The sequence below is a fragment of the Callospermophilus lateralis genome, chromosome 4, assembly GCF_048772815.1.
Source record: "Callospermophilus lateralis isolate mCalLat2 chromosome 4, mCalLat2.hap1, whole genome shotgun sequence".
NCBI classification, from domain to species: domain Eukaryota; kingdom Metazoa; phylum Chordata; class Mammalia; order Rodentia; family Sciuridae; genus Callospermophilus; species Callospermophilus lateralis.
The window spans coordinates 20,408,773-20,425,336 of record NC_135308.1 but is presented as its reverse complement, the minus strand read 5'-3'; the positions used below and the strand labels follow the sequence as shown (position 1 = coordinate 20,425,336).

Below are 16,564 nucleotides of genomic sequence, written 5' to 3'. Positions count from 1 at the left end.
TAGTACTATTTTGGAGTACTTTCCCTTACCTTGTTTTTTGTGTCTTTGGGACATTGTGATCCTATGTAATGGGAGCATATGGGTTGATATTTAGAGAAAAACACCTTGGATCTTTTATTATATAATGATCTTGTTTTTGCAAGAAAATATTCATATCAAGACAAACTTAAATTCTTTATCTTTAGGATAATTGTATTCTGAGAGATTTTAACTGTACTACACTCACATACCAACCTGATCCCATTACAGAGACCATTAGAATATATATTTTCAAATGATAGAAGAAGGGAATGGCATAGGTTCATCAAGAGTGATAGTGGTGATATGTAATTTCTTCACCTCCTAGACCATAGAAAATCAGAGAAAGGGAAATTTATTGACCAAAATTGACTGGTATTTTGTGAACTAACACAAATGTGTTTAAATTACTATATACTACTTTCTTTAATCTCTCATTATATAATGTAATCATTTTCTATTATTTTACAAGAATGAATGATCTGATAAATTATTTTTAAAACCATGAATCAAGTTCAATAGAGATAGAATTCAGTTGTAAGCAAACAAAATTTTCTCAAAGATAATGCCTACTTACAGTGTGATCTCTGTCCCTAATTTGAATCTTGTAAGAGCATCCATCTGTCTGGAACTCTTTATTCCATCTGAGTTTTCTTAGAATATATAATCATTTTAATGACTCATATTGTCATAAATCAGTATCCGTTTTTTAATAAATGGGTATTCTTAATAATAATAATCTCTATGTCTGTGATAGTATGTCTCAATCCACTTGGGTTACTATAACAGAATACCACAGATTGGGTGGCTCATAAACAACTGAAAATTTCTTCGTCACACTTCTGGAGAGTGAAGTCCAAGATCAAGGCAGCACCAATAGATTCAGTATCTGCTAAAGGCCTGCTTCCTGGTTCATTGAATGCCTGTGTGTGATATGGTGGAAGGGATGGGGGATCTCACTGGCCTCTGTAAAAGAATACTAACCCTAATCATGAAGGCTCTATCCCCAACCTCATATTCCCAAATATCAAAACATTGCAGATTAGTTTGCAACATATAAATTTTGAGGGGACATAGCATTCAGTAAACACATTTTGAATCAATCAGGATCATTTTAACAGTTTCTTTTTTTATTCATTTTTTAATAAATGACAGTGGTATGCATTACAATTCATACTAGACATAAAGAGCACAATTTTTCAAATATCTGGTTGTATATAAAGTATATTCACACCAATTTGTGTCTTCATACCTGTACTTTGGATAATGATGTCCGTCATATTCCATAATCATTGCTAACCCCCTGCCCGCTCCCTTCCCCTCCCACCCCTCCTCTCTATCTAGAGTTTGTCTATTCCTCCCACATGCCCCCTAACTATTATCAATCAGTCTCCATATATCAGAGAAAAATGCTAAGTGAAGTTAGCCAATCTTAAAAAAAAAACAAAAAAGAGTTTCTTTCTTTCTTTTTTTTCTTTTGTGACATGTAGAGTCATTGATATCTATTAAAGTGTCAAATCTAAACACTTCAGACTTAAAAAAATAGTATTGACTCTAAAATATAAAGAAAAATGAATAATCACCAATAATAAATGATTAGTTTAATAGTTATTAAATGCATCACATTTGTTAATTTTTATGTTTTTTATGAAGTTTAATTAAACTTAAGAAAATGTGTAAAGTTTCTAACTTGGCAAGAATCCCTGTTTTATTCAGTAATTGTAGGTAAATCATTGCCAACTTTAAATAAAATGAGTTAATTGTCAGCAAAAATTATTTCAAATTCATAAAAAAATATTGTCAAAAGTTTTTGCATAAAATGTTATATTAATGAATGTTTAATTTTGGGTTCTTCAAAACAGATGCCCTGGGTTTATGGAAGACACTAAATTGTTCCTGAAATCTCTCCAACTCTCAAATTTGATCCTCTCTGAGTAATGAATGTTAAAAAGCTGAGCTGTGAATAAATGGTATATTTGCTTTATCACTGGTATATTATACTGGTTATTGATATGGAAAAGATGATAATTGAACATAACAGAAATTTTCTGAATTAGAAGCACCAGATTTGCCACCACATACCTGTTATTTGAACAAAGTACATAAACTCTCTAAGCTTGATATATTATGTAATACAAGTTAATACCCCAATTTTTGACTTAATGAATATAATCAACAAATCTTAATTGTCCTGTTTTCAATCTCATCCACAAAAGTTGCATGTATTTATCACCCAGTGCTTTACACAAAAGAGAGTCATGAGGAAGAAGAGGACAGATGGTTTCTGCTACTAATTTTCAGGTTGAAAATGATCAACTGAAATGGTTAGGACAGCCACCAACCTCCTGCCCTCCTCATGCTCACCCCCCCTCCCCCCCTCCCCCGCTCTCCTGGGTCATAGAGCTAATCATTTTCAAATGGTGCAGGTTTTAATTACCTGACTAGCTCATTTTTTTAATGACTTGCTTTTATTTCCGTACTAACTTCTAGAGTAATATATTTAAGTGACATTTTACATCAGAGACTAAATGATGAGATGGATGAAGTCCACAGACACTGAGACTGAGTTGAGGAAATTATCTATGCATAGACACAGAAGTTGGGGAAAATATCTTAGTGTCATTGAATGGGAATATTAGAACATAGGTTTGGGCTGTATCTTCACCAGATTGTGATTGTTACTATTCTTCAAGTGCCTAAACTCTTATGTTTAAAATGGCTACCAACCTCAAATATTACTTTAGATTTTCTGGTTTGAAGAATGAAAATATATATATTCCATTTTCCTCTCTCTTTCCAGTATTGTCATATGACTATTCTTAATCCCTACCAATGACATCTATAAACAGTGAAAATTTATTAGTCAAACAAACAAAAAATGCTTTGTAAAAGAACAAAAATCCCTAACCATATTTCCAGTTCTTTAGATAGTACCTCAAGCCACCTCTTTTTTGAAAATTGAGGTCCTGTGCATTGCCACTTTTCACTCTTCATGTTCTCACTTTCACTGTTCTACCTCTTGCAGCCAGAATTGGACACTTATTCACAAAATTAATAGCACTTATATTTCATAACCATTGAGTCTCATTGGTATTCTTTATATGGTGGATCAAGTTGCATATCAACAACTTTTACAATTTCATGATGATGAAAATATTGCTTACAGAAAGGTGAAATTTACATGTATGAACATCTGTATGAATATACTTTTTGCTTCATTAAATGGAGTGCTAGGGTTGGGGATATAGCTCAGTTGATAGAGTGCTTGCCTGGCAGGCACAAGGCCCTGGGTTCAATCCCCGGCACCACTAAATAAACAAACAAACAAACAAACAGGGAATAAATAAATAAATAAATAATCTAGTTTCCATTTTAAATACATTCTACATTTCCTATCTCCACTGCCTTTGTGAGTACAAATTTTTACAAGCTGTTCATCAGATATTATTGTGCCAAATCACTCTCCCTACTGCCTACCAGATTTGTCCCTGAGCTACATATCAGCTTACTTTGTCCTTATACATTACACAGCTAGGTTGAATTGTTTACATCTCAGTACTTCCTAAGTGGGTCACTATTTTGTGAATTTTATGTCTTTATTTTTTTTAATTTTCTCTATTATTTTGTTATAACCCATTCTCATGGTAATATGGAATGTAAAATCTCTGATTTGTTGCACATCTAAAAATGTCTTTATTCTGGCCTATTTGATTGATAATTGAATAGATTTGAAATGCAAGATTAAAGCTATTTCCCTTAGAATTCTGAAGGTTTGGTTTGTTATCTTCTCTAACCCATCATAGCTTATGATTAGTGGGATACAGAGTTGATTTTTTATCTTTTTGGATGATCTTTGGCTTGTTCCTTATTTAATTTTTTTCCTAAAAACTTTTGTGATCTTTCTATATTTAATTTTCTAAATTTTGAAAGATGTTCTGTGTGTGTGTGTGTGTGTGTGTGTGTGTGTGTGTGTATTTTCCTCAGTCAGGTGGGGTGGCATATGTCTTTAATTCTAGCAACTCAGAAGGCTGAGTCAGGAAGATCCCAAGTTCAAAGCCAGCCTAGGCATCTTCATAAGACCCTGCTTCAAAGCACAAAAATAAACAGGGTAAGAAGTATAGCTCAGTGGAAGGCTGCCCTGTGGTTGTCCAATCCTCGGTGCCACAAAAACAAAACAAAAAGACAAACATTTCCATGTCAGATGTTAGACTTCTTAAGCAATCCTCCAGGCCTCTTTTCCTTTCTTCGATAGATTTTATGTTTTTCCTTCCTTTTTTTTATTCTATACTATAGAGATTTGTTTGTTTGTTTGTTTTATCCCTACTTCTCTACATCATCAAATGTGTGTGGACATAAAAATAAACAGTTATGTAATTTTTAACAAATGTATGAGTTCTCCTATTTTCACTCATTTTCTGCTTTATATGACATCATGCTTTTATTAATAATTGGCTACAACTGTACAATCCTGGGTTGAAAAGCAACTTTTAATACTATTCAATTTTAATTTAAAATCATATTTATTATTATTTTAGCATGATTTGTTATTTCTTTTATTCCTTCCTAACTACAAATTTAATTAGATTAATGAGTACCAAGCACTGCTTCAGTTCACTGCTGGCTATAAAATTGAGAGCAGTCCTTTAACTTCGGTGTCCTGGCTTCCACAGCATTAAAAATAAAGATAACAATCCTCTCCCTAACCTTCCAGGCTTTTTATTAAAATCAAATTTTTGAAACCTCATTAAGAAGTATTTCATGCTATATAAATGCAAGATACTGTTTCTGGAAAAATGAATCTGTGTGATATACCTTTTGGAAAATAGGAAGAAAATAATATCAACTGATTTCTTCTGGAAAAAGAACTCTAGGAACTCACTGCTGCTGTCAGAAGCTTGTAGGGGACCTCTGACTGGTTCCAGTGGGGTGGGGGCTTGTCCCCTACTGGGGACTGCGTGGTGGCATGTACAGAAGTTCATTGCTCACTGAGATCCCTGATCTGTGTTTAATTGGTATCAAACATTGGGCATGAAGACTTGTGATTTCTTTGAATTCAGAGAGATACAATTACATCCTCTAGGTCTTCTACTGTCTTTTGAAAATGCTTCGCTAACATCAAACCTCCCCGCATTGCATTGATGATCAGCTCACATCCTTGCAATCATCATTTATGAAATGGAGTTTATAAGCTTTCAGGGAGGCAATGCTTGACTTTTTTTGTTTTAAATTGGCACTTGCTGCTTTGTTCGTTTCCTTTGAGATTCCTGTGGTGATTTGTGGTCAGGATTAAGACTTTGGATTCTGAAGTCTAATTTATGGATTCAAAACTTGGTTTTGCCACTTTATCTGACACACCTCAGATGACTGACTCAGTTCTCTATACCTCAGTTTCCTAATATTTTAAAATGGAAGCAATATATTTTATAATGATTAAATCAATTATTACATGTAAAGTATCTATCACACTAAGTAAGCATTTTATCATTATTGTTTTATTCATTATAATTACTACAATTATTAATTAAAAGTATTTCAACTTTTTTTGGAATATTTAATCTCAATGTAATATTGAGACTAAAACTCTGGTTCTATATTCAATACTGATATAGGATCTCCCACTTGGTAACTTATTTAAAATGCTATTATATTTATTATAAATTTCTTAATTTCAAAAATCGTGAGATTTTGGAATTGTTCAATTATACATACATAGTAAGTACTATCACTATACTCAGATTTTAGAACACAATAAAATATGTCATACTAATCTGTTCTACAAAATAATATTCACCCTTTAGTAGATACCTTGTTGGGTGAAACTTTGCTTTTTTGCTAGGTATGGCTGAGCAAATGATATTGAAAAATTTAAATGAATATGCTTGAATACAGGTTATATACTTTCAGGATAAACTTTAAAGAAAAGAGATTTTTTTGAATGAAGTTTTATATGCATCTCTAACTTTTTTCTTAAGTTTTTAAGTTCTGTTTATTTTTAATGTCAATGCAGGTATACAGCACACAATTCAAAGGGAAAAAGAGATGAGTAGCCAAAGTAGGACACCCTTAAACAGTTTTCTCCCTCTAACTCAGATTCTTTAAGTGGAGAAAGTTTACTATCTTCATATATATTCTTCCAGAGATATGTGATGCATATGTAAAAGTGCATCAATATGTAGATTCTCTCTAATTGAGTAGGTTTTTGTTTCCTAAGATCTTCCTGAGCAGAAGTCCTTTCACAAAAGGTTGGGGTGTAGATATTTGGATTAGGAGTATAACTTTTATGACCTTATCACTGTTACTCATCAATAAAACTCTTATTTTCTTTGCCTTTCTCTATAGTTCATTGTTTTCTCTGTCTGAAAATGTCTATGCATTTTAAATTCATTTTAATTAGGTATATGAAATCAGAATGCATTTGATTCATTGTACACAATTGCAGCATAACTTTACATTTCTATAGTTGTACACAATGTAGCCTCACACCATATGTGCAGTCATACGTGTACCTAAAGTAATGATGTCCATCTCATTTCACCATCTTTTATACCCTCATGCCTCCACCCTACTCCTCCCTCCTCTTTGCCCCATCAAATTTCCTCCATTTTCCCCATGCTCCCCATTGATGGATCAGCATCCATTTATCAGAGAGATCATTTGGCCTTTGATTTTGGGGGATTGGCTGACTTCAACTATCATGATATTCTCCAACTCTATCCATTTACCCACAAATGCCATAATTTTATTATTTTTTAATGCTGAGTAATATTCCCTTATGTGTATATACCACAATTTCTTTATTCATTCATCTATTGAAGGGCATCTAGGTTGATTCCATAGTTTAGCTATTGTGAATTGAGCTGCTATAAACATTGATGTGGCTGCATTACTATATTATGCTGATTGTAAGTCCTTTCGGTATAGACTGAGGAGTGGGATAGCTGGATCAAATAGTGGTCCTGTTCTAAATGTTCTGAGAAATCTCCATACTGTTTTCCAGAATGGTTGCACTGTTTTGCAATCCCACCAACAGTGACTGTGCCTTTGCTTCCACATCCTCACTAACATTTATTCTTGATAACTGCCATTCTGACTGGCAGTTATAACTTGTCTCAGTCATCTACTTTTGATTTGTATTTCTCTAATTACTAGAGATATTTGACATTTGTTTCATATATTTGTTGATCAAATGAATATCTTCTTCTGAAAAGTGTCTGTTCGCTCCTTAGCCCATTTATTTATTGGGTTGTTTGGGTTTGCTATTAAGTTTTTTGACTGTTTTATATATCCTGGATATAAGTCCTCTATCTCATGTGCATGTGGCAAAAATTTTCTCCCCAAACAGTTATCTCATACTAGACAAAAGTGCCAAAAACATACATTGGAGAAAAGATAACCTCTTCAACAAATGGTGCTGGGAGAACTAGTAATCCATATGCATCAAAAATGAAAATAAACCCATATTTCTCACCATGCACAAAACTCAACCCAAAGATCAAGGACCTAGGAATTAGTCCAGAGACCCTGTGCTAATAGAGGAAAAAGTAGACCCAAATCTTCATTGTTTCAGATGAGGTCTTGATTTCCTTAACAAGACTCCTATAGCACAACAAATAAAATCAAGAATTAATAAATGGGATGAACTCAAAAAGCTTTTTCTCAGCAAAAGAAAGATTCAATGAGGTGAAAAGAGAGCTATGCATTTTGTACATTGTTTTGTGTCAGACCAGGCAGTTTCAGACCTCCTGGCACCTCCCTCTGCACTTGGCACACAACATTTGACCTGGAATCCCCCTACCCATCTTCCTAGAAATGCTCTTCACCCTCAGTTCTCCATTGTATCAGCTTGTCTTAGTTATCCACTTTCTTGCCTTAGTCTTTGGTGTATCATATCTCCCAATAACTTTCTGGAAAAAGATCAAATGTGTGGTTCATTTTTCAGATTTGTTTTCATATCTCTTTTGTTTACTTGAATTTTCTGGCTTAGACATAGGAAAAAATTGTTTTCCATGATCATGCTGCCTGCATGATATGGCATTCTGGTTCCTTATTCTTGGTATATGAAAAGAAAAATTGTTACCTTCCCCCATAAAAATATGTATGACCTTCTTCTTTGACTCTAGTAATTTTGAAATTTCTGATTTGCTAATCTGGGTCACCAGCTATTCCAGGTCTTTTAAATCTGGGATCTTGTTGCCCTCAAGCGCTAAGAAGTTGTCTTGATTGTGTTAGATTCCATACATTGTATTATGTTATATCTATATATAGCATATATCATATCAGAAGGCAAGTTATTGAATATAATGTAACATGCCATAACATTATTGCATGAATTATTTTCAACAAATGAGCAAAAATTGTATTTGTACAGAATACTTAGCAGTTGAGGAAACCATTTATTTATTACAACATGCAGAAGGCATATATCTGTAATACCTGTTGTTTTCTAAGTGAGGTAAATAGTTTTTAAAAATATATTTTCAAAGCATTTTACTGACAAATTCTTAAATTTATCTACCACATTTTAGCATTAATCACATGCACACTAGGTTTTGGTGTAGCTTATCATGTACTATTTTAAATAATTTTTGATAAATAATAATTTTTAAAATAGAAAAAACTATCTTCAGTTCCAAATGTCAAAGTTTGCTAATCTTCACTTTTTATGACCAAAATATAATGTTATTTTCTTAAATATTTTAGTATTTTTTCTAATGCCAAATAGCATGATCTTATTTTTCTCTATTTAAAAACATGTTAGCTTAAACTAAATAGAAACAGTATTAATGAATTTTAACATATATTGAATATCCTAGCAAGGAAATCTAATTTGTAACATATTATTATAGGAATGGCTAATTATAAATGTATAATGTTCATTTGGGATTTTCAAACCTTCATTATCTCAGATGCCCCACCACTTTTCCATAACATATTAATCACATAAATATCAATTTTGTGATGTTCACAATAGGAATCCTGAAACAAAGTATTTTATTAGGAGGAATCTTCAATATATACAATAAATATGCACCAATAAAAATGTGTAAAAAATAAAAATACTCTTCTATCAAATAAGATATTATTGCTAAATTATATCTTATGCTTGAAACATGTATTGAGGTTTATCATTGAAAATAACTGAATCACAATTAGTCCCTGTGTGAATTTTTTTTTTCTTTTACTGTTACCTTCCACTGGCTATTGGAACAATTGGAGAAATAGCATTGACATCCTACTGCATTCTTATTAAAGGTTTGTGATGTTTCCCTTTGTTTTCAGCGTGCAGTGACCTGGAATTCAGGGAAGTGGCCAACAGATTGCGGGACTGGTTCAAGGCCCTTCATGAAAGTGGAAGCCAAAACAAGAAGACAAAAACATTACTGAGGCCTGAGAGAAGCAGTAAGATTTCTAAACTTGATAAATACTATCATCTTAAGATGGAGATTTATATCCAATGAATCTCTTAGAACAAACCATACATTTTAATATCTATCCATTACTAAATGTTGAATAAAAATCAGAACATTGCTGTTACTTCCAAGTTTTTCCCTAATATTTTGCAAGAAAGTTAAGCATTTGGATCAACTCTGATTGATGGAAATGAGAATGTCTCCTCAGAAAGCATTTAGGGTCCAGTTAAAAATTAAGAATAGACATATGTTTCAGTATTTTATCAAAGCTGTAGAAAGTATAACATGGGAAATAGAAGTAAGAATTTTGGAGAAGACATTTAAAGAACACAGTTGAACTCCCTCAAATAGTCTTTAGGAGAATGCTTTGCTGGCATCTTAATTTGTCTCTGTGCAAAATGGATTAGTAGAAAAGAAAAGACTGAATATCTGCAAATCAAATAAGCAACACATTGAAGCAAAATAAAAGCATAGATGGGCTCAGGTTAGGGCTCAGCCTAGCATGTGTGAGGCCCTGGGTTCAGTTCTCAGCACTGCATATAAATAAATAAAATAAAGGTCCATTGACAACTGAAAAAATATTTACAAAAAAATAAAAGGATATGACTCTGACTGGAATCTTATCATCTGTATAATTCCCCTAATTCCTTGGAAATAAAAATGGCAAATTGAAATAGGACACTTGTTATGAATAATTTTATGAACTTTTCATTTTATTTTATTATTGTTTGTATAAATACTTGTGTTGTCTGTAATCTACCTAAAAAGCATATCAAAGCATGGTCTGAATCTTTCAAATCGAAATAATTTATCTAAAAGGTAAGAAAAAGAGATAGGGCACAAATTATGAGCCCTTATTTCTTAACTGACAAAGAAATGCTGGAGGCCTGACCTCCATTGCTTAAGGTGAGTGACATGATTGTACACTCTCACTTGAAACCCTCAAAATGCAGATTAGCAAAATCATACAGTAAAACAGCACAATCATTTATAAACTCTGTTTCCTAAACTGCCTTATTTGTTTGCTTTCTTACCATTTAGGGATTTTCTATAATCCTAAACTCTTGTAGTTATGAATCTTATATGTGTTCTAGAATAATTTAATATAGCAGTGCAATTTAGCTATTACCTTTAGATATAATAACTGTCTTCGGATGTGTAATGACTATGCATACATTTCCTCTTGTGAATTCAGGAAAAAATTATAGTACTATCCTGATACTGTAGGAGAGTTTCTTAGATCTGTCTTGAATTTATCAATTGAATTTTTTGGCAGCTGTCAATGCATTTCAGCCTGCATTTATTTCATAGAAGTAATAACTAAATATATTTGGTTTTATTTCATTCTGAAAAAAAATATATGTGATATGGGAAGATTTCTTCCAGAACTTTATGTGTTGATTTACACAAATCAAATAAAATCCATACCTGTGTCCCCAAGAGTCATACTTGAACATGGCATGCTATCAAAAATCTCCTTTGAGCTTGAGTTTGAATTAATTTCCCTCCTAGATTTGGAGATGGATCAAAGCATAATTTGAAGATCCCTCGGCAAGGTGCCTGGTTAAATGTATGCATTCATAAATATTTTCTTTTCTGGCTTTTTCTTCCAAGAAATGTCATGAAACTCTCTTAAGATGGTGGATTAATTATAAGAAACTCCTATGGAGTTGATAATCTTTGGAGAGTAAAGGGGAAAAAAGGGCTATAGAATTATTTATACTACTTAGTCAGTGGCTAAGTAAGAAATCCTTGGGTAAATCCTTCACTCAATCCATCATATTTAATTTGCAAATCAACCCTCCCCTGCTCCACACACTACTGGGAATTTAATGAAGTCAGAGATGTTTGTTCATTGTTGTATTGATAGAGCCTGGAATAGAGTTTCACATAATATTTACTAAATAAAAATAAAAAAATAAATTTTATTTACTAAATGGAATAAAATTTACTTAACAAAAATTAATGAATTAAGAGTTAATTTTATTTGCTAAATAAGAATAAAATTCATTTGCTAAATAAAAATTAAGGAATGGATGAAGCAAAAAGCTACCAATGTACTACACCCTGTGTTATATTATAATTAAATCAATCAATGAGTTCCTTAGGAATGATTATGTATTGCTTCCATTATTTTTTCTGTGAAAATTAATGCTGCAATTTGCATGCTCTTATTTCCATGAGTGGAAGTAATGGGTCAAAGTGCAAATGCATTTTAAATTACAATTGATAGTAGGTGTTACCAAACTTTCAAGTGAAAATCTTAAGGCACTTCAAATTTTGGCCAGTCAGGTATGGAGTTGATGTTTGCCTGCATCCCAGTAGCAAAAAGTATTATCATTATTTTTATCTTTTGCATTTTTTGAATATACTATAATATTTTATTTTAAATTTAATTTACATATTCTTTATTGGTAGTGAATTTGAACATAGAATATTATTTGAAAAGCTTACAGTTAATAAAAACAAAACACATCTAAAGATGTATCTTCTTACCTGTTTAATTCTGAAAAAGGCATATTGACAGTTTTCTTTGTAATTCTACATGAACAAGTCCCTTCAGCATTTTTAGTAGATTTTGCTTCACATGTTAGCTACTCTATTTTATAGTACACTAGATTTATTATTTCGTATTAATGAATTGGCTTATTATTCTCTTTTCTTATACTTTATCCTACTTACTGTTTTCCAGCACATATTTTACCCTGATTGATACTAGTATTACCATTTTTCCACTCCAGTTGATTGCGTTTTCCTGATGTCCTTGATATCATTTGTTGTCAATCTTTTTTTTTAAATCACTTATACTTGTATCTCTTGTATGAACTCGAAGAATTGGGTCTTCACTTTATTTTTTGATATGACAATGAGAAGAATTTGCACATTATCATGTTTTAAAAAATTAAGGATTTGATGAAGTCCACATAAAATGCAGGGAAATTTTCCAATGCAAAATGTTTTGCCTTTCAGTTGCATAAAACTGAAAGCAAAATAAAATTAACTTTGTGATCCCTTATTAACAGCAGACCAAAATTCCAAGAAAACTGTGTCATTGCAACAGAAGAAAAATCAAATTTTAGTTCTGCATCAAATAAGACTTGACATTACTTTTTAAAATCTTATGAATAAACCATTTGAAATATTATCTATCATGGACCAAGACAAATACTGATTTTGCTGAATCTCATAATGTTTAAATTTACTTAAGAGTTATCTCACATATTTTAGAAGACTTAGATATTTTAGGACAAAATTGTATTTTTAATAATATATTTTTCATATTAAGTTGTTTTCCTAGATGAGTCATATACATGTATATAATTGTTAATTACAGTAACTATTTTGTAGAGAAAACTATGAGGTGGATAATTATAAACTGTTATGCATCAGCATTTTGCAATGATTAACCAAGTTTATGAATATATATTTCACACTCTTTTATAGCCATATGCTTCTTTATAATATATCTTTTTAATGTGGCAAAAATGAACATGCTTATTAACAAACTCAAGTATATAAACTTTTCAGATAAACCATAAAAATAAGAGGCAAAGTAGTATGTGACTTTAAATGCATGTTTTAGTGTTTTATATTTTTAAGAAATTATCTAGCTATTATATTAGATATCAGTTAAGTAATATCCACTGATTATATTAATTAGGTAAATAAATTAGGTATTGGTTTTAAGTACCAATAGATCTAGATCTTAGAAATCATTTTTAAGATCTTAGAAATTATTTTTAGTTTATTAAAAACATAACTACTCTTGAAATAAAGTTCATCTGAATGATTTAATTGGATAAGAAACAAATTTAAATTTCTTAGAATTGTAAATTTCTAATGTAATGCTTGCTAATATAAGTACTTATTAATTTAAGAAAAATATATCCAAATACAATAGCAACATATGTGGTAACATTCAAAAATCTAATAAGTGTAAAGTCATTGTTGTTTCCTTGAGCAATATTAAAACAATTCATTTATAATTTAAATGTCAGAGTTCATTTAAATTATACAATTTTGATTTTTAAAGCATTGTAATGATTCTTCATAAAAAAAGACTTTTGAGTTGGGCACAGTGGTGCAGACATGTAATCCCAGCAATTCAGGGGGCTGAGGGAGGAGGTTCACAAGTTTGAGGCCAGACTGAGCGACTTAGCAAGATTTTAAGCAATTTATCAAGACCCTGTCTCAAAATGAAAACTAAATATGGCTGGGGATGTCACTTAGTACCCTTGGGTTCAATCCACAGTACTGAAGAAAACTTTTCCCCCAAAATTATTTTTTTTAATTTCTGCAAGTTAAAATTTATATCAGCACTTATTTATCTCTGAGTTGTGAGTCAATGAGAATACAACTTTCCAGATTTCCTTAAGAGGTCTTTATGATCTAATTTGTTTATACCATCTGGAATTCTAAAATAACAGCTCATTTATGCACATATATACACTCCTACCAAAGCTCTGCACCAATTTGTACTTATTTGTCTGTAGACTCTAACTCCCATCTAACTGAACGAAAGATTATAGGTTGAAGTTGATCATGACAATGGAGTTTGCTGCATTTGGGGAAGTCAGAATATCTTACCTATTCTGATCAACTAACTTCAGCCTTAATATAGAAATGTGACAATATACCTGAAGAATAGTTTAGAGAAAAAAATCATTTTTTTTCATTAAAAAATGAATTCTATTGATTTTTTAGATTTCTAAAAAATCATTTTTGTTATTCATACTCCATGAATAGAATGATATCATTTTAATGGTAAGTAAAATAATAAAATGAAGATAATCATCTCTTTCTTGTAATACCAATCTCTAAGTTATTGGACATTATGTACAAAGCATTTGGGGTTTTTATCTGTAATTATCAATACTGTAAAAGTAGGGACAAATATGCAAAAAAAAAAAGCCAAAATATCTATTTGTTCAATTGTGCAATGAAATGTGCTTAAAAGCCAATACTCATTGTTTACTGTGTGTAATAGTTCATTTGAGATGGACCTTTGATATTTAAATTATTAATGTAGTTTCCATTAAAATAATGAGCTTGTTTGCTATGCTATCTTAAAATATTACAGACCTTGCTTTTTATGACATTAGAATAAATGGAAATGACTTTTTCTATAGTTTCTTGGAAAATATTGATTAAAACTTATGCCTGATAATCCAGTTTTATAAGTAAACCTACAGTAATGAATGACTTTGAAAGGTAAACACAAGCTGTGGCAAACCCTTTGCCATGCAGGAGAGAAGTGGACAAGGGATTAATTTGGCACAAGTGTCCTTTTCGATACTTTATATCCTTAAATAACCTAAAAGTGTACCTCACTTCAAAGAAAGCCTTTGACATGATGTTTCCTAGTATAACACATGGAGCATCAAAGGCCCAATCCAGAAAAACTGGCTCTAAACATTGGCCAAAAGAAGACCCAGGGCTTTGTCAATTGCTGTTGAACACGAATGCGTATGCATCCATAAAACTTATGAACCAGCAAATTTGGAACTAGAAAACAACCAAATTCAATCCAAGAGACAACCTAATACAAGTCATATGAAAATTCGCAATTATATTTGTAAGTTAACCTGTGATGTGTGAATAGTGTATATTATTTTCTTCCTGTCAGTACCACATACTTTTTTTTCTAATCTATTTAAGTTTACTGTCCAGTTATAAAGATTAAAAATACAAATTAAGTCATAACATCTTTTGTTTTCCTGTATTCTTACCTCAAAATGGGGCAGTGCAATATCATCCTTAGTATTTATATATTTTCTACATAGCTACTGTGATAGTTAAACTAAATGCAAAATGGGTGATGTACTCTCTTATTTTTTCTACTCTTACACCAGATTGCTAAGAAGAATTAGTCCAAATTCCTCTTGTAATTTTGATTGTCTGCTGAAACCTGAGTATTCTTGCAGTTGTAATGGGGCTTTCTGATGAATGTATTTCCTCACAGTAGAGGAACTGGCTTCATATTTGCTGTTTACAGGTCCTAGGATATTGCACCCAAGTATCTGCATGGCTCACTCCCTAGCCTGTATTGCTACTTGATAATCTTACTGCATTGTTTTCTTTTTCTTCAAAATAATATGTAAGCTTGAGGAATTAAAAAATGTTCTACTCTGTAATCCCCAACTACTGGAAAACTATTGTCACATAATATGGACTCAGTAGCAACTTGTATAATGAATAAGTTAATAAATCTTAACACACATTATTATCTAGACACAAACCTAATTTCAGAAGAGTGACAAGCAGCCTGTAGCTGCTTTCTTTTGATCTCTGAATAACGTGCAGTTTCCAGGACAAAATTATGACAATAGCAGGATTAGATTAAAAGGTTCAAGACTTGACACTTCAATGGAAAGATGCCTTACTTAAAAAGGCAGTAGGTCCTGAAAGTGGAATAGGAAACCATATGCAGAACAGTTGATATACTCTCTAACTTAATTTTTTCTACTCTTACACCAGATTGCTAAAAAGGATTAGTCCAAATTTCCTTCGTAATTTCAATTGTTTCCTGAAATCTGTCCATTCTTAAAATATTTGGTTTCATACTCCACTTTTAGGGAATCCTGCCCTTTTATTTATTTATTTTTAGGGGAGGAGGGTACTAGAGATTGATCTCAGGAGCACTCAACCACCGAGCCATGTCTCCAGCCCTATTTTGTATTTTATTTAGAGACAGGGTCTCACTGAGTTGCTTAGCACCTAGCTTTTGCTGAGGCTGGCTTTGAACTCATGATCCTCCTTCCTCAGCCTCTGGGATTACATGTGTGCACCACCATGTCCAAGGGTATACTGCCTTTTTAGAAGGGATTTGCTAACCTCATACACTGGTCATCAAAGCAGAATTTATACACATTTTACATTATTTAAACATCGCATTGCTCTGACAAAAAGAAGGTATATTATGGTAAAAAAAAATGATATATTATTTTCTAATAGTTGTTTTAGTAGTTATTCATAGCTCTCAAACACAACGTGGCACTAATATGAGATTTTAGTAAGCTGTGTTTTATTTTGTTTATTTTTTTCATTTTATTTTTTGGTACCAGAGATGGAGGCATTTACCCCCTGAGTCACATATCCAGCCCTTCTTATTTTTCTTATTTTGAGACAGAGTCTTG

At 31.9% G+C, this 16,564-nt stretch overlaps 1 protein-coding gene across 6 annotated transcripts in view; it reads left to right on the top strand.

The window, feature by feature from the left end:
• Positions 1-16,564, top strand: part of Spock3 (SPARC (osteonectin), cwcv and kazal like domains proteoglycan 3) — a 411,971-nt gene that overhangs the window by 383,655 nt on the left and 11,752 nt on the right. For 5 of the 6 annotated variants that reach the window (XM_076852353.1, XM_076852349.1, XM_076852348.1 and 2 more), the window contains one exon: positions 9,298-9,417. The exons of the other annotated variant lie outside the window; for it this stretch is intronic. In XM_076852353.1, the coding sequence (XP_076708468.1) occupies positions 9,298-9,417 (120 nt within the window). The remainder of the gene's footprint in view (positions 1-9,297; positions 9,418-16,564) is intronic. 6 annotated transcript variants of the gene reach the window in all.